The sequence below is a fragment of the Myxine glutinosa genome, chromosome 11, assembly GCF_964187855.1.
Source record: "Myxine glutinosa chromosome 11, kmMyxGlut1.1, whole genome shotgun sequence".
Classification (NCBI taxonomy): Eukaryota; Metazoa; Chordata; class Myxini; order Myxiniformes; family Myxinidae; genus Myxine; species Myxine glutinosa.
In genome coordinates this window covers 97030327-97055638 of record NC_136271.1, presented here as the reverse complement: position 1 = coordinate 97055638, position 25312 = coordinate 97030327, and the positions used below count along the sequence as shown (strand labels likewise).

The 25312-nt window shown below is 42.7% G+C and overlaps 2 protein-coding genes across 6 annotated transcripts in view; both read right to left on the bottom strand.

Moving 5' to 3' along the window:
• PPP1R21 (protein phosphatase 1 regulatory subunit 21) overlaps positions 1–8597 on the bottom strand; it is a 152138-nt gene extending 143541 nt beyond the window's left edge. Inside the window, exons 1-2 of one of the 5 annotated variants that reach the window (XM_078786886.1) lie at positions 8571–8597; positions 5257–5373 (exon numbers count right to left, since the gene is read on the bottom strand). In XM_078786886.1, coding sequence (XP_078643012.1) covers positions 5257–5310 — 54 coding nt within the window. In that variant the 5' untranslated portion in view covers positions 5311–5373; positions 8571–8597. The other 4 variants (XM_068131450.2, XM_068131451.2, XM_068131452.2 and 1 more) reach the window with 4 other exon arrangements.
• A 14071-nt stretch (positions 8598–22668) lies between these two features.
• Positions 22669–24931, bottom strand: LOC137433618 (uncharacterized). Its single transcript, XM_068125921.2, has 2 exons — positions 23839–24931; positions 22669–23695 (listed from the first exon to the last, which is right to left on the bottom strand). Exons 1-2 carry the CDS (start codon positions 24493–24495, stop codon positions 23579–23581), a joined length of 774 nt encoding a protein of 257 aa, XP_067982022.1. The 5' UTR covers positions 24496–24931; the 3' UTR covers positions 22669–23578.
• Positions 24932–25312: the final 381 nt, after the last annotated feature.

Sequence of the window (25312 nt, the reverse complement as noted above, 5' to 3'; positions counted from 1 at the left end):
GCCATGTAGTCCGTGCCTGGAGCCTCCAACATAAAGAAATAAATAAATAAATGAATAAATTTTTTAAAACGTAAAATGTTCAGCCTGGCAGAGTTATGCTCTCTACTGAGTGCCCTTCCAGTTTGTGTGTTTGTCGCAATACTTCTCCTAAAATTATAGGCCAATTACATCCAGACTTGCTACCTAGGAACAGCATGACTCCAATTAATGTATAAGGGTTTGTTTTTATCATTGAGTGGTATTGGGGGCTGGGGGAAGGTTAGCAAATTCCCCAGCAAAAAGGCAAAAAATGTAAATGTGCATCATGTAGCAGCATCTCCAATTGGAAAAGGGTATTATTACAAGTCCCCCACCCTTTACAGCACTCTCTGGCACTCCTGTCCCCAAGTTTTCCAGTACAGTGGTGTATGTGTTTTTAATGACACAGCAAGAGGTATTTTTAATTACGCAGTGAGAATGAATGAATGAATGAATGAATGAATGAATGATCGTTTTAAGGCCATTTTCCCCGCTAGAGCGGGGGTTAGCCTTGCGGGCCCCATGACAATCATGGTTCCCTGTTTGAGGCAATGTTTTTATGGCCGGATGCCCTTCCTGACGTCTCAAGTGAGAGGTGTTTTGAATTATACAGCGAGAGGTGTTTTGAATTACGCAGCAAGAGGTCTTTTGAATTACGCAGCGAGAGGTGTTTTGAATTACGCAGCGAGAGGTGTTTTGAATGACGCAGCGAGAGGTGTTTTGAATGACGCAGCGAGAGGTGTTTTGAATTACGCAGCGAGAGGTTTTGAATTACGCAGCGAGAGGCGTTTTGAATTACGCAGCGAGAGGCGTTTTGAATTACGCAGCGAGAGGCGTTTTGAATTACGCAGCGAGAGGCGTTTTGAATTACGCAGCGAGAGGCGTTTTGAATTACGCAGCGAGAGGCGTTTTGAATTACGCAGCGAGAGGCGTTTTGAATTACGCAGCGAGAGGCGTTTTGAATTACGCAGCGAGAGGCGTTTTGAATTACGCAGCGAGAGGCGTTTTGAATTACGAAGCGAGAGGCGTTTTGAATTACGCAGCGAGAGGCGTTTTGAATTACGCAGCGAGAGGCGTTTTGAATTACGCAGCGAGAGGCGTTTTGAATTACGCAGCGAGAGGTGTTTTGAATTACGCAGCGAGAGATCTTTTGAATTACGCAGCGAGAGGTGTTTTGAATTACGCAGCGAGAGGTGTTTTGAATTACGCAGCGAGAGGTGTTTTGAATGACGCAGCGAGAGGTGTTTTGAATGACGCAGCGAGAGGTGTTTTGAATGACGCAGCGAGAGGTGTTTTGAATTACGCAGCGAGAGGTGTTTTGAATTACGCAGCGAGAGGTGTTTTGAATGACGCAGCGAGAGGTGTTTTGAATGACGCAGCGAGAGGTGTTTTGAATGACGCAGCGAGAGGTGTTTTGAATTAGGCAGCGAGAGGTGTTTTGAATTACGCAGCGAGAGGTGTTTTGAATTACGCAGCGAGAGGTGTTTTGAATTAAGCAGCGAGAGGTGTTTTGAATTACGCAGCGAGAGGTGTTTTGAATTACGCAGCGAGAGGTGTTTTGAATTACGCAGCGAGAGGTGTTTTGAATTACGCAGCGAGAGGTGTTTTGAATTACGCAGCGAGAGGTGTTTTGAATTACGCAGCGAGAGGTGTTTTGAATTACGCAGAGAGAGGTGTTTTGAATTACGCAGCGAGAGATCTTTTGAATTACGCAGCGAGAGGTGTTTTGAATGACGCAGCGAGAGGTGTTTTGAATGACGCAGCGAGAGGTGTTTTGAATGACGCAGCGAGAGGTGTTTTGAATGACGCAGCGAGAGGTGTTTTGAATGACGCAGCGAGAGGTGTTTTGAATGACGCAGCGAGAGGTGTTTTGAATGACGCAGCGAGAGGTGTTTTGAATGACGCAGGGAGAGGTGTTTTGAATGACGCAGCGAGAGGTGTTTTGAATTACGCAGCGAGAGGTGTTTTGAATTACGCAGCGAGAGGTGTTTTGAATTACGCAGCGAGAGGTGTTTTGAATGACGCAGCGAGAGGTGTTTTGAATGACGCAGCGAGAGGTGTTTTGAATGACGCAGCGAGAGGTGTTTTGAATGACGCAGCGAGAGGTGTTTTGAATGACGCAGCGAGAGGTGTTTTGAATGACGCAGCGAGAGGCGTTTTGAATGACGCAGCGAGAGGTGTTTTGAATTACGCAGCGAGGGGGTGTTTTGAATTACGCAGCGAGGGGTGTTTTGAATTAAGCAGCGAGAGGTGTTTTGAATTACACAGCGAGAAGCGTTTTGAATTACGCCGCGAGAGGCGTTTTGAATTACGCAGCGAGAGGTGTTTTGAATTACGCAGCGAGAGGTGTTTTGAATTACGCAGCGAGAGGTGTTTTGAATTACGCAGCGAGAGGTGTTTTGAATTACGCAGCGAGAGGTGTTTTGAATTACGCAGCGAGAGGTGTTTTGAATTAAGCAGCGAGAGGTGTTTTGAATTACGCAGCGAGAGGTGTTTTGAATTACGCAGCGAGAGGTGTTTTGAATGACGCAGCGAGAGGTGTTTTGAATGACGCAGCGAGAGTTGTTTTGAATGACGCAGCGAGAGGTGTTTTGAAATACGCAGCGAGAGGTGTTTTGAATTACGCAGCGAGAGGTGTTTTGAATTACTCAGCGAGAGGTGTTTTGAATGACGCAGCGAGAGGTGTTTTGAATTATGCAGCGAGATATATTTGGAATTACGCAGTGGGAGGCGTTTTGAATGATGCAGCGAGAGGTGTTTTGAATTATGCAGCGAGATATATTTTGAATTACACAGTGAGAGGCGTTTTGAATTACGCAGTGAGAGGTGTTTTGAATTACGCAGCGAAATGTGTTTTGAATTACGCAGCGAAAGGTGTTTTGAATGACGCAGCGAGAGATGTTTTGAATGACGCAGCGAGAGGTGTTTTGAATTACGCAGCGAGAGGTTTTGAATTACGCAGCGAGAGGTGTTTTGAATTACGCAGTGAGAGGTGTTTTGAATTACGCAGTGAGAGGTGTTTTGAATTACGCAGCGAGAGGTGTTTTGAATGACGCAGCGAGAGGTGTTTTGAATGACGCAGCGAGAGGTGTTTTGAATGACGCAGCGAGAGGTGTTTTGAATGACGCAGCGAGAGGTGTTTTGAATGACGCAGCGAGAGGTGTTTTGAATGACGCAGCGAGAGGTGTTTTGAATTACGCAGCGAGGGGTGTTTTGAATTACGCAGTGAGGGGTGTTTTGAATTAAGCAGCGAGAGGTGTTTTGAATTACACAGCGAGAAGCGTTTTGAATTACGCAGCGAGAGGTGTTTTGAATTACGCAGCGAGAGGTGTTTTGAATTACGCAGCGAGAGGTGTTTTGAATGACGCAGCGAGAGGTGTTTTGAATGACGCAGCGAGAGGTGTTTTGAAATACGCAGCGAGAGGTGTTTTGAATTACGCAGCGAGAGGTGTTTTGAATTACGTAGCGAGAGGTGTTTTGAATGACGCAGCGAGAGGTGTTTTGAATTATGCAGCGAGATATATTTTGAATTACGCAGTGAGAGGCGTTTTGAATGATGCATCGAGAGGTGTTTTGAATTATGCAGCGAGATATATTTTGAATTACACAGTGAGAGGCGTTTTGAATTACGCAGTGAGAGGTGTTTTGAATTACGCAGCGAAATGTGTTTTGAATTACGCAGCGAAAGGTGTTTTGAATGACGCAGCGAGAGATGTTTTGAATGACGCAGCGAGAGGTGTTTTGAATTACGCAGCGAGAGGTTTTGAATTACGCAGCGAGAGGTGTTTTGAATTACGCAGCGAGAGGTGTTTTGAATTACGCAGCGAGAGGTGTTTTGAATTACGCAGCGAGAGGTGTTTTGAATTACGCAGCGAGAGGTGTTTTGAATGACGCAGCGAGAGGTGTTTTGAATTACGCAGCGAGAGGTTTTGAATTACGCAGCGAGAGGTGTTTTGAATTACGCAGCGAGAGGTGTTTTGAATTACGCAGCGAGAGGTGTTTTGAATTAAGCAGCGAGAGGCGTTTTGAATTACGCAGTGAAAGGTGTTTTGAATTACGCAGCGAGAGGTGTTTTGAATTAAGCAGCGAGAGGCGTTTTGAATTATGCAGCGAAAGGTGTTTTGAATTCAGCAGCGAGAGGTGTTTTGAATTAAGCAGCGAGAGGTGTTTTGAATAAAGCAGTGAGAGGTTCTCGTCACTCCAGGGAATGCAAGCACACGCATTGAAGAGCAAACACTTTATCCTTATAATATATCATTTCGTGAGTGAGGCATGAGGGCAAGAGCCCTTGTAATTTATAAAGAGATGGTGTTGTTGGATGGTAAATCATTGTCGTCCTACATTCAAATTCATTTTTAACATATACAAACAAACAAACTTTCACTTATTGTTTTAAAGGGTATATATATTTTTGCAAAAATGTTTTCTGCTGAACTCAATTGCCTGGCTCACTTCATTTTACCACCAATGGTCGGCAAAAAGACAAACCGATACAGAAGTCAAGTGCAGAAACGGACTCTGCTTAACCTCTATTAAAACAAGTTTTCTGTTAAATACACCAACATGAGGTTACACCGTTTCCGCATTGTGGTTTATATCCAGGTTATGCTATAAACTGAATCTTTTCTGAAGAAAAAAAAAAATAACACCTTTAGAGGCCATTTTTCCCCACAAAGCGGGGGTTAGCCTTTTTCGGGCACCGTGGTTGTTGTTTTGGTTGGTCCCCTTTTTGAAGCAATGTTTTACGGCCGGATGCCCTTCCTGCCGTCAACCCTGTTTGTCGCCTTTTTACGACAAACGGGGAATTACCAGTGAACTGGTACTCAATTAGCCGACCTCGGAAGGATGACAGGCTGAGTCAACCCCCCTGGCGTTAATTCAGCAATCGACCGGGATTCGAACCCAGGATCCTAGGATCCTAAGCTGGCACCCTAGCCGCTAAGCCAACACCAGGCTGAAGAAAAGGCAATTCTGAAGGCAACTCTGACAAAGGCTTTTCTGAAGAAAAGGCATAATTGCTTTTTGGTACTTTAAAAAAAATAACTCAAAAACAGTCGGCATTGTATAGTTCCGCAAACGTACACAAGCCATTGGCGACCAGTTTTTATGAAGAACAGTTTGTATGGTAACAGGCATGATCATGCATGATGGAGTATTTATTTTAAAAAAGGATGCATATTTATCAACAAATTGAGGGTTTATATCCCAGCATTGAAAATGATGTCCAACTTGACTGACCTTGCTATATTCCTGGGCCAGTTTTTGGTACCTGGCTTGCAGATCCCCAGCCATGATGGAGTGGGAAAGCGAGCCTTGTGAAAGAGCTCTAAGAGGTAGATGCAGCCTGATGACAAACTGCAAATAATATGAAACACAAAGAATTGCATGTCTCTTTTAGATACTGAAATAACACCTTTGTCAATACAAAATGGCATGGCATTGCCAAAACTAACAGAGGCCACAAAGACATCTGCATTTGCCTCAAACAAAGCAATCAGGATCTCAAGATCATTTTAACGTCTCAACATGGAAAAAGGAATAATTTAAAAGGAACTAGAACGGCACTCAATAGAGCGTATACCTCCACCAGGCTGAACAGTTTGCATTTTGTATCCCACTGATGGGTCGGATCTGGATCCGGACCTGAACCAAAATCCAATTGGCTTCTTCTTGTCACTTCCCCAACTCGTTCGCCAAGGTTTGTCATAAGTCATCCCTACATTTTTGAAATATCATGCTACATATCGTTTTGGCCCTATGACTCAACAGTGTAGAAACTAGGGGAGATGCAGAAAATAGGGCAAAATGGAGAAGATTGTCATGGGGACCGCAAGGCTAACCCCCGCTCTAGCAGGGAAAATGGCCTTAAAATGCCTGTTGTTGTTGTTGTTGTTTGTACTCAACAGTGTAGAATGACTTTTTTCATATCTGGATTCAGATCTTCACCAAAATCGAATTGATTCATCGTATGCCCTTCCAGTATTCCAGTAACTGCCCACCGAGTTTTGTCCGAATCAGTCCACAACTTTTTGATATTGTGCTACATACCATTCTTACTCTATCTCTCAATGGTGAAGAATCACTTTAAAATTCTCAGATCCGGATCCGGATCTTCACCAAAATGTAATGATTTCGTGCTTGTCACATACACAACCATTTCACCAAATTTCATCTGAATCAACTTTTTGAGATATCCTGTTCACAAACAGACAAACAGACAAACAAACATGAAGGCGTCAGACGACAGGGAGCCTGACCGGTATGACAAAAATCGTAGCTTTTACCTTAACCGTTGACCTATATAGTCAATCAAATAACATTGACAGTCTCACTTTTTCCCTTCAGAATCCTCTGGTAAAGTTTGACAAAGATACCTGAAAGCATTCGCAAGTTATCACACTCACAGACAAACATACACACAAACAAACAAGAAGGCGTCACGCGGAATATCGAGAGAACCAATAAAATTGATCGATTAATTGTGTAATTAATATGAATGAATAATTATCGCAAAATAATTTCTTAATCAACTTGCTAATAGCATGCCTAAACCACCACTGCTTAATCCAAATCAGTAACTTTTTGAAAATTCGGTAATTAATCGGATAATTAAATAATTAATCGATTAATTGATCAATTGATTAATCAAAAAATCAAATATACCCGATGCAGCCGAATCACTTGGTCACTGTTGTGTCCAAATAATATCAAACAAACGAGAGAACCTTGACCTTTGACCTATATAGTCAAAAAGCATCGACAGCCTTACTTTTGTCCTTCGGAATCCTCTGGTAAATTTTGACAAAGACGGCTGAAAGCGTTCATGAGTTATCGCACTCAGACGAATACATGAGACAGACCGACATATGATGAAAATCTTCGGTTTTCATCACAACAGACAGAGGTGAAAACATAACCTCCATCCACCTTCGGTGGCCGAGGTAATAAAATAAACAGCCCCGTAGGGGACTGACTATTATATCCCCACGGTTTCCGACAAGATTTTAAAACAAATTACCCCTGAATTTGAGGAGAACCCCCCCGCCCCTTTTCAGTCACTTTGTAGGGCGGATCCGGATGGGGAGCACAACCCCATGAGACGCTGCTGTCCAGATGCATTGTACCAAATTTGGTCCATAATCCGTCGGGTAGTGTGAGGACTGGTTTTTTATTAGTCAAATGTTAACTGACACTTACTGACACACACACACACACACACACACACACACACACACACACACACACACACACACACACACACACACACACACACACACACACACACACACACACACACACACACACACACACACACACACACACACACACACACACACACACACACACACACACACACACACACACACACACACACAATGACACACAGACACTGACACACAGACACTGATACACAGACACTGATACACAGACACTGATACACAGACACTGATACACAGACACTGATACACAGACACTGATACACAGACACTGATACACAGACATTGATACACAGACACTGATACACAGACACTTATACACAGACACTGACACACAGACACCGACACACAGACACCGACACACAGACACTGACACACAGACAGTGACACACAGACACTGATACACAGACACTGATACACAGACACTGATACACAGACACTGATACACAGACACTGATACACAGACACTGATACACAGACACTGATACACAGACACTGATACACAGACACTGATACACAGACACTTATACACAGACACTGATACACAGACACTGATACACAGACACTGATACACAGACACTTATACACAGACACTGACACACAGACACTGACACACCACATTGGATACAACGACGGTCATCACGACACTGATACATTGACATGTATTTGTAACCGCAATATGGACAAGAAGGCATGATGATTCAATTAATTGTCTGAAAGATAAATAGAAGGGTCGCCGAGAATAATGAAGGACATACGGGGAGACACGGACGGATGTACTGACACGGACGGACTGACTGACTGACCGGGGGACACGGACTGACTGACGGACTGACACGGACGGACTGACTGACTGACCGGGAGACACGGACGGACTGACTGACTGACCGGGAGACACGGACGGACAAACGGTTCATAAAATGAAAAGCTCAACGCGAACTCGAAAATTCCGAATCTCAAACCTGGCGGCAAAATGTTTCTCTCGTGATGACGTCGTCAATGAGTGGAAAATGGACAAACGATGTGGGGGCAGTGAACGTGAAGTTATGTTCACTCAAACAAAACGCGTCCAATCCATTGTGCATGTGACACTGTGTGTGTCTTTAAGTGAACCTGCACCGAGTGCTCACCTGTAATCAGTAATGCCCGTTTGCCACTCTATTGGCTCGCCAAGATGGACCTTTTCCAGTTCCCTTCCTTCCTGTCACCACCCTCTGATCCCATCACTGTATGTTCACATTCCTCTCACCCTCACACTGCCAACTCTCTCGTTGCCGCGAACATCCAACTTCCGTTTCACTCTGACGCCGACCTGCCGCAAACCTGTTTACTCACCTTCGAGGCGACTAATGGTGACTCTTTATTCACAATTTACACGAATAATTTGATTCGCCATCGATTATATCGCAAACATAATTATTTCCATCAAATTTGCAACTTTCATCAACATCGACCATTTGATTTGCAATTCATACACCGCTTAAATTGCTACACGTACTGGTAGTGGGATTGGTGTTTTAAAAACAAAAACGATAGAAATAAATATCAAATGATGTTCGTTAATACGACTGATAATAATTCGCTATCTACTCTTAGTTTCTCTTTTCGGATGCGTCACGTGGTTGTGGGCAGCGGGCAGGGTTTTTGGGAGCGCAATGGTGTCGTTGACGTCGGGCTCACTTTAGGTGAGAGCAGAGATGTTCCGTTAGGAAGCGGCTTGTTATCGTTGGGCAAGCCAGCCGTTCCACCTTCACATGTTAGCTACAATGGCCGCCGCAGTTCCCCCTGGAGGTGAGAGTTAAACAAGCTGATTGCGAACGGAACACCCCCACAAGCTTGCTACAATGGCCGCCGCAGTTCCCCCTGGAGGTGAGAGTTAAACAAGCTGATTGCGAACGGAACACCTCCACATGTTAGCGAAAATGGCCGCCGCAGTGCCCCTGAAGGTGAGAGGGTTAAACAAGCTGATTGTGAACGGAACACCCCACATGTTAGCGAAAATGGCCGCCGCAGTGCCCCTGAAGGTGAGAGGGTTAAACAAGCTGATTGCGAACGGAACACCTCCACATGTTAGCGAAAATGGCCGCCGCAGTGCCCCTGAAAACAAGCTGATTGTGAACGGAACAACTCCACATGTTAGCGAAAATGGCCGCCGCAGTGCCCCTGAAGGTGAGAGGGTTAAACAAGCTGATTGTGAACGGAACACCCCACATGTTAGCGAAAATGGCCGCCGCAGTGCCCCTAGAGGTGAGAGCCTCGAACAAGCCGACTGCAGGGGAATCAATCCCAAAGTGCTCCAGGGTGGATGCGCTTTGGTAATGATTTTGCTACGTCTGAGTCGTCTCCCTATTTCCTCAGCCCAGTAGACTGGAATACTCAGCATATTTGCTTTTCCAGGAATACTCAGCATATTTGCTTTTCCAGGAATACTCAGCATTTTTGCTTTTCCAGGAATACTCAGCATATTTGCTTTTCCAGGAATACTCAGCATTTTTGCTTTTCCAGGAATACTCAGCATATTTGCTTTTCCAGGAATACTCAGCTTTTTTGCTTTTCCAGGAATACTCAGCATTTTTGCTTTTCCAGGAATACTCAGCATATTTGCTTTTCCAGAAATACTCAGCATTTTTGCTTTTCCAGGAATACTCAGCATATTTGCTTTTCCAGGAATACTCAGCATATTTGCTTTTACAGGAATAATCAGCATATTTGCTTTTCCAGGAATACTCAGCATATTTGCTTTTCCAGGAATACTCAGCATATTTGCTTTTCCAGGAATACTCAGCATATTTGCTTTTCCAGGAATACTCAGCATTTTAGCTTTTCCAGGAATACTCAGCATATTTGCTTTTCCAGGAATACTCAGCATATTTGCTTTTCCAGGAATACTCAGCATATTTGCTTTTCCAGGAATACTCAGCATATTTGATTTTCCAGGAATACTCAGCATATTTGCTTTTCCAGGAATACTCAGCATATTTGCTTTTCCAGGAATACTCAGCATTTTTGCTTTTCCAGGAATAGTCAGCATATTTGCTTTTCCAGGAATACTCAGAATATTTGCTTTTCCAGGAATACTCAGCATTTTTGCTTTTCCAGGAATACTCAGCATATTTGCTTTTCCAGGAATACTCAGCACATTTGCTTTTCCAGGACTACTCAGCATATTTGCTTTTCCAGGAATACTCAGCATTTTTGATTTTCCAGGAATACTCAGCATTTTTGTTTTTCCAGGAAGACTCAGCATATTTGCTTTTCCAGGAAGACAGCATTTTTGCTTTTCCAGGAATACTCAGCATTTTTGCTTTTCCAGGAATACTCAGCATATTTTCTTTTCCAGGAATACTCAGCATTTTTGTTTTTCCAGGAATACTCAGCATATTTGCTTTTCCAGGAATACTCAGCATTTTTGCTTTTCCAGGAATACTCAGAATTTTTGCTTTTCCAGGAATACTCAGCATATTTGCTTTTCCAGGAATACTCAGCATTTTTGCTTTTCCAGGAATACTCAGCATATTTGCTTTTCCAGGAATACTCAGCATTTTTGCTTTTCCAGGAATATTCAGCATTTTTGCTTTTCCAGGAACACTCAGCATTTTTGCTTTTCCAGGAACACTCTGCATATTTGCTTTTCCAGGAATACTGAGCATATTTGCTTTTCCAGGAATACTCAGCATTTTTGCTTTTCCAGGAATACTCTGCATATTTGCTTTTCCAGGAATACTGAGCATATTTGCTTTTCCAGGAATACTCAGCATTTTTGCTTTTCCAGGAATACTCAGCATATTTGCTTTTCCAGGAATACTCAGCATATTTGCTTTTCCAGGAATACTCAGCATATTTGCTTTTCCAGGAATACTCAGCATTTTTGCTTTTCCAGGAATACTCAGCATATTTGCTTTTCCAGGAATACTCAGCATATTTGCTTTTCCAGGAATACTCAGCATATTCGTTTTTCCAGGAATACTCAGCATATTCGCTTTTCCAGGAATACTCAGCATATTTGCTTTTCCAGGAATACTCAGCATATTCGCTTTTCCAGGACACGACAAATTGGTGATAAAGGTTGTTAAATGTTTCGGAACCCTAAAGGATGACTGTGTTTTTAAGTATTGAGGCCTTTGATGAGAAGGTTGAGTGCTTTGGTGACTGCATGGACAGATGTGACGCATTTATGGCGACAAATGCAGTCGACGAGGAGAAAAATACCAACCTGTTGCTGGCGTTGGTGGGAGCGGAGATGTTTAAAATGGTGAAGAACCTATGCACTCCGGATGTTCCAAAAACGAAGTCTTCGGACATGTTGAAGGGACTTGTTCGCAGAACTTCACTCCTAAATCCATCGTGATTTCCGAGTGACATAAATTTTGGATGTCCAGACAAGGTGAGCACGAGTACGTGGCTGACTTCGTAATACGTTTGAAGCAGCTTTGCTGCTACGTGTTCGTTTGGAGGATTTCTACATGAAGCCCTCAGAGACAGACTTGTGTCGGGACTCCACCCGAAAATGTCCAGAACACAAACTAATTTGATAGCGAAGGCAATTTTATCTTTTGAAGACGCCAGAATAAAAAGTTTGTCGGACAAATTACCTGGAGCACGTGGGCGGCCAAGGAGCAAGAACTGAAGACGGAGCGACGAATCAACTTCAGCGGAGGGCGAGGACGATGACATTCCACGGGAGTGACACCTGAACAGTAAGGTACATTCCAACAGTACGTATTTAATAGACATGTAGTCTTCACAGACCGTGTTTTTCTTTTTTTGGTCACCTGGAACAAAAATTGTTCTGGGGAGGAATTAGCATCTTCAGGTGTCATTCAGGTAGTCGGGCAGTGAATCAGGCTGTGTCCCTTCTCCGAAACTACACACACGATTTCCATGAAACTTGCCCACAACCCTCATCACCCATGATGTACCAAAGTTTGTTCACAGCATTAAAAAAAACATGGGTCGAAGAGAGTCTACCGGGGGTTAAAGTGGGTCGAGGTTTCAAACCACAAAATAGGTATTTGCTCTTCCCCGAAAGTACACACACAATTTCGATGAAACTAGACCACAGCCTTCATCATCCATGATGGGCTAAAGTTTGTTCACGGCATTAAAATAAATCAGGGTTTTTCCCCCCAAAATAGGTACGTATTTACTTTCTTCTCCATTGCATATTCCGTGGGTCATCCACACCTACTAGTGGTTCCCTGATTTTACCAGGTGAGCCCAGGGGCATTGCCCCTATTTTTTCATATTACTAGGGGAAAAGCCCATCAAAATGACAGGTACACAAAAAATGCAACACAACACAAATGATCACTGTACCATACACACAAATTTATGAATTATGCCCAATTAATTATTTGCAATATACTAGCTAGGGAACCGTGGAACTCTATTCCACAGAAAACTCAACCTTTTTGGGGCGATGTATAGGCAACGAAGCGCTGCCTCACATTCTCACAGAAGTTTATGTTTTAGCAATGCAACGGTAGGGCATGATGATTGTGAAAATGGCACGTTCGATGATGTGTTCGGCCTGAACTGCATGAAAATCAAAATACCGGTGGGTGGAGTCAGGCTTCCTACCAATGAAGTTGTTGTGGGTAGAGTCAGGCCGTGAGTCAGACCAGCAGTCCAACCAATGGGTGGAAAGAGAGAAACAGACAGACAGAAAACTGCTGCTACTTTAATATGCAGACTAGCAAAAGTACCTGGTGTTGCCTGGGAAAACTCGGTTGATTTATTCAACTAATTAAATTTATGTTGTGGACAACAAATCTCAACATACGATCTTCACAATACATATTACTCGATCGCTCCCTGGAAAAAAAAACCCAAGCAGTGTATAAGTGCAAGACCTGAAGGCCAATTATCTGGTTTTATCTGGGGTCAATTTTTTTTATTTATCCAAACATAGTCCTTGACCTTCCTCGAGTCTAGCTGAAAGAGGAGGCCATGCAAAGGTTGGGCGCACTGGTTCCTGCAAGGCAGAATGCATAAACAAACAAACAAACTTTCTTCTTTATTATATTAGATATGGTCAGTTGAGTTGCACTTTACTTGCTGAAAAAAAGTATAGTCTGTGTTTTGCAAGAAGATTATAGATGTTTGTATGGTGTGCGCTTAAAATGTTAGGGTGGTCTAAAGGATACATTCCAATAGTAGTTAGTGTCAAAGGGGTCGAAAGGTCTACTCTCCCAAGCATGTAAAAAGGGTCCAAAAAGTTCCAAGTGGTCTAAAGCTCTAAATGGTCAAGGATCCAAGCTGTCTAATCTGTCTGAAGGGTACAAACAGTCCAAATTGTCTAAGGGGTCCAAAGTGATTCAAGGGGTGCAAAGGTCTACAGGTTATAGGGGTCTAAAGGGTGAAGGGATCTGAAGGTGTCTAAAGTGTTGAAATGGTGTTAAAAGTAAAAGGGGTCTTAAAGATCTTTGGGATCTTCGAGGTCTTTAAAGTTCTTAGAGGTCTTAGAGGGTCTTCGGGGTCTAAAGGGTCTTCAAAGTCTTAAGGGACTTATGGGTCTTATGGGTTTTCAAGGGTGGTAAGGGTCTTAAGGGTAGTGGGGGTCTTAAAGGTCTTGGGGGTCTTAAAAGGTATTCATTGGTCTAAGGGGTCTCAACACTCGAAAGCGTCAAAAGGTTTAAAAGGTACATTCCTATAGTACGCTATTTATAGACATATGTGTTGTCTGGGTGCAACTGACATTCAAACAGTACGTAATTAATAGACATTTAGTCACACAGCTTCATGGAGTCCGAAACATCTTGAACGTTTTTGGGGTCTTCAAGGATCTTAAGGGTTTTAAATGTCTTTGAGATCTTAAGGGTCTTATAGGGCCTTAATTGTCTTGAGTGTCTTAGAGATCATTGGGTCTTAAGGGTCTTTGTGGTCTTTAAAGGTCTAATCTCTCAAGCAACTAAAATGTCTTCTCTCAAGCATGTAATCTAATGTATCAATAAGCATGTAAAAAGCATGTAAAAAGGGTCTTTGGGTCTTTAAAGGCAGAGGTGGTGGGTGAAAACACCCTTAAGACAATTCCCGGGTCAGACTTGGTCTGTTTGCCAAATCTGGTGGGTGTCGGCCCAGCTGTCTTTGCAAAAAACGCGAACACAGACAGACAGACGACGAATTTTACTTATTATGGAACATAATATGAATAGAAAACAGACAGGTAGAAGATAGATAGACAGATCGATAGACAGATAGAAAGATATAAAAATTAAAATCGGTAGGCTAATCAAGTATACAAAAAGAGGTCGACTCCACCATCCAAAACCTTGATCTTTTCTACCCCCGTTAATTCACCCCAGATCCACTTTTTGAAATGCGATGTCTTCCAGGAAAGAAGTTGGAATTTCAAGAAAAGTGTATCTGGGGTGAATTAGCGGGGGTAGAAAAGATCAAGGTTTTGGATGGGGGAAGATAAGAGATGGTGGTGAACAGCTGTTTTAAAGACCTGGAGGGAGGGGTGGGATTGAAGGGAGTGGGGGAGTTTGTTCCAGAGGTGGGAGAAAAGAGCTGCGGAAAAGAGTGAAGTTGAGCAGAGAGTCTTGATTTTGGCAGTTTAACCATCAGAGGGTTGCAGGCAGATCTTATGCGACCTGTAGGAATATTTGGGGGACAGAGCCCAGAGAGAGCTGGGGGAGCAAGGCCGGAGAGGAGTCGGGAGAAGACAGAAAGACCACCAACCTGCCTGCGGTGAGTGAGTGAAAAGCCCTCGGAGTTAGCTTCATCGCGGGAGATTCCAATGATTCTGAAACCTTTGGTTTCAACAGCGTGAAGCCGAGCAAGGTGTGAGGCAGGAGCAATGGCTCAGAGGGGAGAGCAGTATTCCATTGAGCTGCGGATAAAAGCCTTGTATGTGGTGAGGAGCTCAGGTGTGCCAAGGAAGGACTTCGCACGACAGAGGATGCCCAGTCGGCGACTGGCTTTGGCGGCCAGCTTGGAAATGTGGTTTTCCCAGGAAAGATCATGGCAGATAGTGAGACCCAGAAGCTTGAGCGACAGAACTTTATATATGAATGAATATGCTCTTTTATTCATATGAATTCAAATGAATATGAATTTAGCTCTTTCACGAGCCTCGATTCAGTATACAAAAAAAAATATATATGAATGATCGTTTTAAGGCCATTTTCCCCGCTAGAACGGGGGTTAGCCTTGCAGGCCCCATGATCTCATGGTTCTCTGTTTGAGGCAATGTTTTTATGGCCGGATGCCCTTCCTGACGCCAACCCTTAGTCACCTCTTGCGATGTGCATGGATACGGTGTACCTATTCTAAATCGGGGTACACACCGGGATCATTCATCGCAGCAAGCTGGTACTCAATTTGCCGACCTCGGAAGGATGATCAGGCTGAGTCAACCCCCCTGGCGTTAATTCAGCGATCGGCCGGGATTACGAACTCAGGATCCTAGGATCCCAAGCCGGCACCCTAACCCCTAAGCCAACACCAGGCGAATAACTTTATATACATACTAGCAGAAGTACCCGGCATTGCCGGGCGGGTGAGGGGAGGGGAGGGGGAAGGGCAGGGGAACGGGGGGAGAGCGAGCCCCTTGGTAAAGTGAGTGATTTTTTTTTTCATAGCGTCATAGCGTTCGTAGCGTCATAGCGTCATCACGTGATCGCTCTGAGCGAATCAGCGCCCACCTGCTCTGATTCCGTTGATTCCGTGCGCTGAAATGCGCTGAGGTAAATATGAATAAAAAATATGGATCGTCAAATATTTTGAGTTCGGCCATGTTCGTCCCAGGCTCAATGGCCATGTCTATGCCAAATATCAAGCACGTAAGCCTCTCCGTTTAGGAGTGTATCGGTAACATTACACACACACACACACACACACACACACACAAACTGTGTTTTATATATATATAGATATACAGTTATGTGAAAAAGTAAGTACACCCCATGTAAAGTTTTTACTTTTTCAACATATTTCAACATACAGCTATTTGATCTTCATTTCAACAATATTGATTGATAAAGGTGATATAATACAACAAATATCATGAAACATTTACATTTTGTAGTCCATTGTATAATATAAATAAACATAAATGCAAATTTCGCATGTGGAAAAAGTAAGTACACCCCTACATTTATCACTACTTCAAAAACCTAAAATTAGAATCAGGTGCACCAGCTCAGGTGCAAATGATTATAACATCGTTAGAGAGGATCTGGGAGGAACCTGTCTTATTTAAACCTTTAATTTGGTTTGCTCTTTGTTGTTGAAGTGTGCGGCGTCACCATGCCTAGATCAAAAGAGCTCTCTGATGCCTTCAGAAAGAAGGTTATAGATGCCTACGAGTCTGGGAAGGGATTTAAAAAGATTTCCAAACAATTTGAAATCAATCATTCGACTGTCTGGAAGATCATCTACAAGTGGAGAAGATTCCAAACAACTGCCAACTTGTTCAGGTCAGGCCGCCCCAGCAAGTTCAGCCAGAGAGCAGACCACTGCAAGATGCTAAAAGAAGTCTCTAACAACCCCAGAATGTCATCACGGGACCTACAGGTAGCTCTTGCCACTGTTGATGTCAAAGTGCACGAGTCTACCATTAGAAAGAGGCTGCACAAATTTGATCTACATGGGAGGTGTGCCAGGAGGAAACCTTTGCTGTCCAGAAAGAACATCAGGGCAAGACTAAATTTGCCAATGAACTCCTAGGCAAAGACCGCCACTTCTGGAACAATGTGCTCTGGACAGATGAGTCAATGGTAGAGCTATTTGGCCACAGTACCAGAAGACATGTTTGGTGAAAACCAAAGACAGCATTTGACCACAAGAACCTGATACCAACTCTAAAGCATGGTGGTGGAAATATTATGATTTGGGGCAGCTTTGCTGCATCAGGGCCTGGGCAGCTCACCATCATAGAATCCACTATGAATTCTTCATTGTACCAGAGGGTGCTTGAAGATAATGTGAGGCCATCTGTCGGAAAGTTGAAGCTCAACGGAAGGTGGACCTTGCAACATGATAATGACCCTAAACATACCAGTAAATCCACCAAGGAATGGCTGAAAATAAAGAAATGGAGGGTTCTGGAATGGCCAAGTCAAAGCGCGGATCTAAATCCCATCGAGATGTTGTGGGGTATTTGAAACGAGCTGTGCATGCAAGAAACCCCTCAAACATCGCACCGCTGAAAGAATTCTGCATGGAGGAGTGGGCAAAATTTCTCCCAGTCGATGTCAGAGACTGTTAGACAGTTATAAGAAACGCCTACTTGAGGTTGTTTCTGCCAAAGGGGGCAATACCACCTATTAGAGCCGAGGGTGTACTTACTTTTTCCACATGCGAAATTTGCATTTATGTTTATTTAAATTATACAATGGACTACAAAATGTAAATGTTTCATGATATTTGTTATATTATATCACCTTTATCTATCAATATTGTTGAAATGAAGATCAAATAGCTGTATGTTGAAATATGTTGAAAAAGTCAAAACTTTACATGGGGTGTACTTACTTTTTCACGTGACTGTATGTATTTATATATATGTATATAGATTTGTTCTATATATAACGATAATCGAATATACTTTCCTTGAGGGTTCCTAAAATAGATTTTGTTCACACAACCTCACATCGAACGTGATTCTTACGAGTCGTTGTACTGATTGCATTAAGTGATGAGTTTTTGATAAAAATACAATTTCATTTCAAAATGTGTTTCTGCCACAATCTGTTCGGGAAATCTTGCTGAGCCTAATGGGCTGGAGTTCTGAGTTTGGGAGTTGTTGATAACACATGTTCATTATTTCTGCATCGTATAACCCAGCCGAGTCATCTTTCATGTGGTCGTGCCAAGATCTAAGTCATAAAGATGATTTCACATCCATCGATCTTTACTTTATCCCTTCAAGTTGGGTCATGTTTTGATGATGACAATTACCTTCTATGCTTCAATAATAAGTTTCTAGACATACACCTGATGGGATTCATGAGGATCTAATCTGGTTACCTTTATGGGTTATCAGCAACTTACAAATTGTGATCTACAGTAAAAACTTTTGTTTAATACTTGTATTTGATGATCATTCTTAGCCACTCCCATAATTCAAGGCTCAAAGTATTTTCCTTCTTGAGCATCTTACTATAATTCACCAAATGTCCGTCCGTCTGTCTGTCTGTCCGTCTGTTCCCAGGTACCGCAAAAACCGCTGAACCGATCGCAACGAAATTTTGGGTGGGTAATCCTGGGACCCCCTGGAGTAAAATAGGCCATATTGTTTTCCCAATTTTTTTTCCAATTTCCAATTTTTCGAATTTTCAAGTTTTTCCAAACACAATGGAATAATATTTACCGATATAAACAGTGATGTGGCTTTTATTGAAATTCTACAAATACTGTTTAGATTTTGATGATTTGCGTGTGATATGATTTAACAGATTCACAAGGACCGCTATATGAATCGTTTAAAACCGTTATATGAATCGTTTAAAATAAAAAAAGCCTTCAATTTCTGATATTTTGCCTTTTCATTTGGGCCTCCCAATTTAAGCCCCGCCCTTAGGGCGGGTACCGTTGCTAGTAACTTGTAATGCCAAATAGAACACTTTTTAAAAATTATAGTATCCGGATCCTGACCAATATTTAACAATTGGGTTCTTGTCGCACCTGTCGCACCTTGTCACCCAACCTTTCTATCAAAGTTTCCTCCAAATCGGTCCACAATTTTTTGAGATATCCTGCTCACAAACAAACAGACAAACAAGCAGGAGTGAATGCACAGCTTCCTCCTACCTTCGGTGGCGGGGGTAATAAGGCAACTTCCAAAGCCTGTCTTCTCATCCAGATACCCCAATATTTAAGACGCAGCCAATTGGCATCTACTTTTCTCTTTCATTCCTACCCATAAGATTTTCTCTCCTCACAAATGTCATATTTCCCTGTGTCTCCGATGCTCTTGCGATTTTCTCACTGCCTTGTCCAATTGTGCCCCTCAGCCTTACCTGCTGGCTTCTTGACCTTTCACCTTGGTATGTTGTATAGCTATTTTAGGAGCCACGATAACTCCACACTTACTCCACAAAATATAAACCAAAAACACGGTGAAGCCGTCAAGCCATGAAGCCTCGGTCGATCCACGTGACTGTGTTTGCTATAACTTAGGTCCTGCTTGAATGTCAGTTGCACCCTAACTACGTCCATTAATTACGTACTATTTGAACGGAGCTTTTAACCTTTAGACCCTTTAGATATTTTAAACATTTACATCCTTTAGAGGCCGTTGACCCCTATAGACTTTGAGACCCATTGAGACCCGATAGACCCTTTAAACCCATTAGACCCTAACTTCTTTTGGAACATGTCCTTTTCAACCATTACTGACCCTTTAGATTTTTTTTTTTTACATCATAGACCCTGTTATACCCTTACTACTATTGAAACATACTGCTTAATTCGACCCTTCAGACCCACCTTAAGGCCCGTTAGAACCCTTTAGATGCACACCACACAACCATCAAAAGAGTCCTCACGAAATGTAGAAATAATGTTTAAACTTCACGCAACCGGAGGATGGGTATTCTGCTAGTGTGTGTGTGTATATATATATATATCTGTGCAGTGTCTGTCCTGTCTTGTCTTGGCACTGAACTACTACCTCAAACTTATGTGAAATCGTGCACCTATCTTCCCGATGTTTTTTGATGACATATTATGATCAGTTTTGGATGCGGTTTGTGACACAGTCCTATGTAACAGAGTGGCAGAAGTTGGAAGTGGGGATCCCGATGGGATGTACCATCTCCCTATTTTGTTTGTGCTGGTTATGGAGTTGTTGATACGTGCGGTGAGTGGACATGGGAAGGAAGGTGTGCGGGTGAGGACATTGAAGATTGAAGTGGCAAGAGATTTGAAGGATGGAGCCAATATTGTTGAGTTTCCTGTTGCGGGCAACGTATGATGTGCTTCCATCACCAGTAAACTAGAGATTGTGGGGGTGTTGCATAAGGAGAGATGTTATTTGTGTGGAGGTTTGGGAACGGTGCAGCATGCACTGAGTACATGCTCAGTATCATTGGCAGCAGGAAGATACAAGTGGCGGCATGATCAGGTGCTGGCGGTGGTAGTGCAGATAATGCAACAAGAGGTGCTGAGATCGAGAGAGAGAAGAGTGGAGAAGGAGACCGATGGGTGAGTTGTTGTTTGTCAAAGAGGGCCAAGTGGTTAGCGGTGGAAAGAGGAGGAGGTGGAAAGCAAGAGGGCTGTCAGATGCTTGTGATTGGCAGGTGGTGGCAGACCTAAAGCCACAATTGGTATTCCCAGAGGAGATCTGTGTGACAAGATTGCGGCCCGACATTGTCATCTGGTCAGATGCAACAAGACAGGTCATCTTAGGGGAATTGTCTGTACCTTGGGAAGAGAACATGAAGGAGGTGCATGAGAGGAAGAGAGGAAAGTACAGTGAGCTGGAGGCAGAGCGTCGGGAGAAGGGTTGGCGAGTTTCTTGTCAGCCATTTGAGGTGGGGTGTAGAGGGTATATTGGCAATTTCTTTTCTGCATTTCTTGCTCTTGTGTGGGACAGAAAGAAGGAGGATGTGTGACAGAGTGGCCCAGGTTGCCTTGAAAGGCTCACTTTGGATATGGAGGAAGTTTATGGAGGCTTGTCGAACGGTGTAGGTTGAGGTTGTAGGTGGTGGTTCATTTCAGCCTAAAGGGGTAGTGACTGAGCGTGGAAGAGAAATGGAGATGTGTGAATGGTGTGTGTGTGTGTGTGTGTGTGTGTGTGTGTGTGTGTGTGTGTGTGTATATGTGTGTGTATATGTGTGTGTGTGTGTGTGTGTTGCAGGAGTGGGTGTGTGTGTGTATATATATATATATATATATATATATATATATATATATATATATATATATATATATAATAAAACAGGAGTGTCTGCCTCTGTCCGTCTGTCTGTCCGTCCCCAAACTACTCCCTCCGTTTTGGGGCTAGCTCCGCCAAACCTCCTGTGGAACGTTTTGGAGTCCCAGCGTATGTTCTAAGCCGAAGGTATGTAGGTTTCAAAAATTCCTCCATAAAATTAGGATTTTGAAATTAAACTCGATACGAACCTGCAGCGAATCCAGAAGTGGACAGATGACGGCAATGAGCTGGTTTGATAATATCCCAATACAACCATCATTTAAAACAGTATTTTGTTAAAGTATCAATTTATGATAGGAATGACGTTTGGAATTGAGTGAATACAATTACGATTTTGAATTCGTAATTGTATTCACCCAACCGTACTGAACAACTTCACATCTGGATTTAAATATTTGTTTATGTCACAAATGTTTGTAAAATTTACTTTTTTTATATTAATGGGATTTAATTTGTGATTGGAGTTGTGCCGTTTGGAATGAAAATAGAGATATTGAGTTGAAGTGAATGACGAAATGCCGTGACAGTTTATACTTTCTAAGCGTGACATTCGCGATGGCCATTTGCCAGATTCGCCTTTTACTGTGTGTAGAACCATTCAAATGGGTACATTTTTCATGGAAGTCCTTCACAAACCTGCTGTCCGTGCTTGATGTTCGACTAGCGGTGGCACAGGAATGTGGAATTTATTGGTTCATGGTTTCCCATTCGCCATTTTTTACCTAAGTCTTTCACGAACCTGCTTTGTCCAAACACAACCTACACATCGTTTTCAAGGTATTTTTTATTGCTCATATAACATCATCACTCTCATGTGTGAAAATAGTTTGTAGAAAAAAGGACCCACGTGATGCCAACTCCAAACTGCCACTCGCCAACGGGTGAAGAACCTCCAACGATTACCTCATCGTCACAACACGGTGAGTTGTTGTTTTGCTCCTTGTTTGGGATCTTACTGCTTTGAGCTCCCAAGGTTAATCACAACGAAACTTTCTACCGTCAGATTTTTAACCACGATATACATGAATGAGGGTTTTATACCGTGATGAAGAGGTCATTTGGCCCATTATTGCCATGTTACACTCCCGAGTTAATTTATTAACGAACCCGATGAAATTTCTTTACTACAGCTTCACTCCCTTACACCCTGTAGACCCCTTTAGACCCTTTACAACCCTTAGACCCTTTAAACTCCTTTAGACCCTTTACATCCCTTTGATGATACCTTTTGACCCTTTATACCCCTGAGACCGTTTACACCCTTTAGACACTTTCATACCCATTTCGACCCTTTTTAAATATATACACGTTCTTCAACACTTTTCAGACCTATTGACTTTTTTAGATGCTTTGGCCAATTTAAGACCCTTTGGCTAATTCAAGACCCTTTGGTTTGGACGACTTAAGACTATTTGGACACTTTTGACCCATTTGCTCTTTCGTCCTAAGACACTTTAGACCCCATTTGGCCCTTTTAAGAGCCTTGATTCTTTTAAAACTTTAGACCCCTGTATGACGCTAAAAAAAAATTAAACCCCTTAGATAACACTGGTCTGCGTCATTTCAGAGGTCTAGGTTTTCTCAACGGTTCTTATATGCTTTTTGCATGCTGAATTTAGAAATGTATCTCATTTCGCTCAATCAGGTCAAGTTTTTATGCTATCTCAATTTTAAGGAAAAAAATAATCAAAATTTTTGTTTTTTAAATTAGCATTTTTAAAATTCAAAATCAGACTTACATTGACAGAAAATGTACAAACTATATATAAAATGACGCACAAGTACCGTTAATGTGAAATTCAACATTAAAAAGACGAAGGAGAACAATTAATGCGGAATAAATGGCTTTCGCAAAGATTTTCGTCTGTGTGTCGCATCTGTAACATCTCTCTTGAGGCACCAACAGTAGTCTGCAAGCATGTTGACATCCCATCGGCCCTGGTACCTCTCTTCCATCACTCGAATATCCTGGTGAAACCGTTCTCCGTTCTCCTTGCTCCTCGCTGACATCACCACAGTTTTCCGGAAAGTAGTCTAAATGCGAGCTGAGAAAATGCATCTTTATGGACATGCGTGCACCAAGCGCCTGGAAGCTCTGCAGGAGCCCTTCCACAACACATTCATACTCTGGACTTCGGTGATTGCCCAGAAAGTTGGTCACAATGGATATGAATGAGAGCCAGGCATTCCTCTCATTGCTCTCCATACTTTCGTCGAATTTAGGATCTTTCATAAGCTCCCTGGTCTGAGGGCCATCAAAAATGCCTGCTTTCAGTTTGGCCTCACTTACACGAGGAAATGTCTTGTTCAGCTAAGTGAAAGCTCGACCTTCTTTGTTCAGTGCTTTGACAAAATTCTTCATCAGTCCGAGCTTGATGTGCAGTGGCGGAAGTAGAAACTTCTGAGGATTCTCAAGAGCGTGTGACACAACGTTGTGGGAACCTGGTTCCAGGCCAGATCATTCTGGCCAGTTGTGTTGTACATAGTGCTGCTTGTCTGCTCGGCTGTCCCACAGACAGAGAAAGCAGGGGTATTTGGTGTAGCCGCCTTGTAGACCCAGCACCATGGACACAACCTATAAATAAAAATAAAGAACACACATATTTGTTTTAAAATTTGTTATTCCAGTTTATTAAAAATATATATTTTAATCCATGTTAAGAATATTTCAATCAATAACGTAGAAAAATATATGTAACTAGGTTGACACCAACATACCTTTAGGTCTCCGCAAATCATCCAATTGTGATCTTTGTACTTCAAAGCAGTTAGCAAATGCTCCATGTTACTATAGTTCTCAGTCATCTGTACCGAGTGACCCACCGGAACAGACGCGATCTTGTTGCCATTGAAGAGTAGTACTGCTTTCAAGCTTCTACTTGAGGAGTCGATGAAGAGCCGCCATTCTGTAGGATCATACGCTAAACCCATAGCTGCAATGAGGCCGGTGATGTTGCCACAGTAAACCAGAGAAACTTCATCGTCCGAACTAAAATATTCTCGAAACTCTTCTTCACGGCTGCGGTACCAGGAGAATGTAGTTTCAGGCGCTAACAAACGATTTTCACGAAGTCGTGACCCTAGCAACTGAGCAGATTCTTTGGACAAACCCAAATCTCGTGTCAAATCGTTCAACTCCGCTTGGCTAAAGAGTTTGGATTGACTTGTCTCGCCCGTAGGTTGATATGTACCAGATATGTCACCATCTTCCATTTGTTCATCGGAATCGGACGCCGAATGTCTGCAATTTTCGGGTGGTGCTGGAATTGGAATTCCTGGTCCATGAGGCACTGGTTTAATGGCAGATGGCACGTCTGGATACTTTAAGTGTTGCTTGTTTTTTCGATGTATGCCTAAAATGAAAGAGATAGACATACCGTCAAGGGGGTGACATGATATATAAAGTTAAACAATTTAGAATGTTTGGGAATTTATTAAACATAAAGTTAAACTCAAACAAAATTGATAAACTCACCTTGTAGGTTTGTCATACAGAAATAACAGTCATTAGTATGATCTCTTCCCTCCCTCCACACCATTGGGATACCAAAAGGCAGACACTCAATCTTCTTGTGGCTCCAGCGCCGCAGACTCTCAACGCACGTTTTGCAGCATATGTGAGGGGCAAAGGCTTTGTCCTGGTCACCAAGTTTCATTCCAAAGTATGCGTGATAGCTTTTCCTTACAAAACGTGTGATGTTCGACTGCCGGTCTGGCATTGTCACTTTACCACAGATATAGCAGAACTTGTTTGGGTCATTCTTGCACTTTCGATTCATCGTGAATCACAGTAATGTTATAGTAAGGACGACACTACGCAGGACGTACTGCCGCTCACGTGCACCTTCGTGGACAGGAGACACCAGACTGCCACGCAGCTGCTGGAGCGACTGAAGTTGGGTGTTGCCAGAAACAACGATTTATCTATATTTTTCTGAAATTGAAATGAACGTAATTGAGAAAGCACTTTCTTCCACATTAAGTGTACTTGTGTGTCATTATATGTATAGTTTGTACATTTTCTGTCAATGTAAGTCTGATTTTGAATAAATAAAAAATGCTAATTAGAAAAACAAAAATTTTGATTATTTTTTTTCCTTAAAATTGAGATAGCATAAAAACTTGACCTGATTGAGCGAAATTAGATACATTTCTGAATTCAGCATGCAAAAAACATATAAGAACCGTTGAG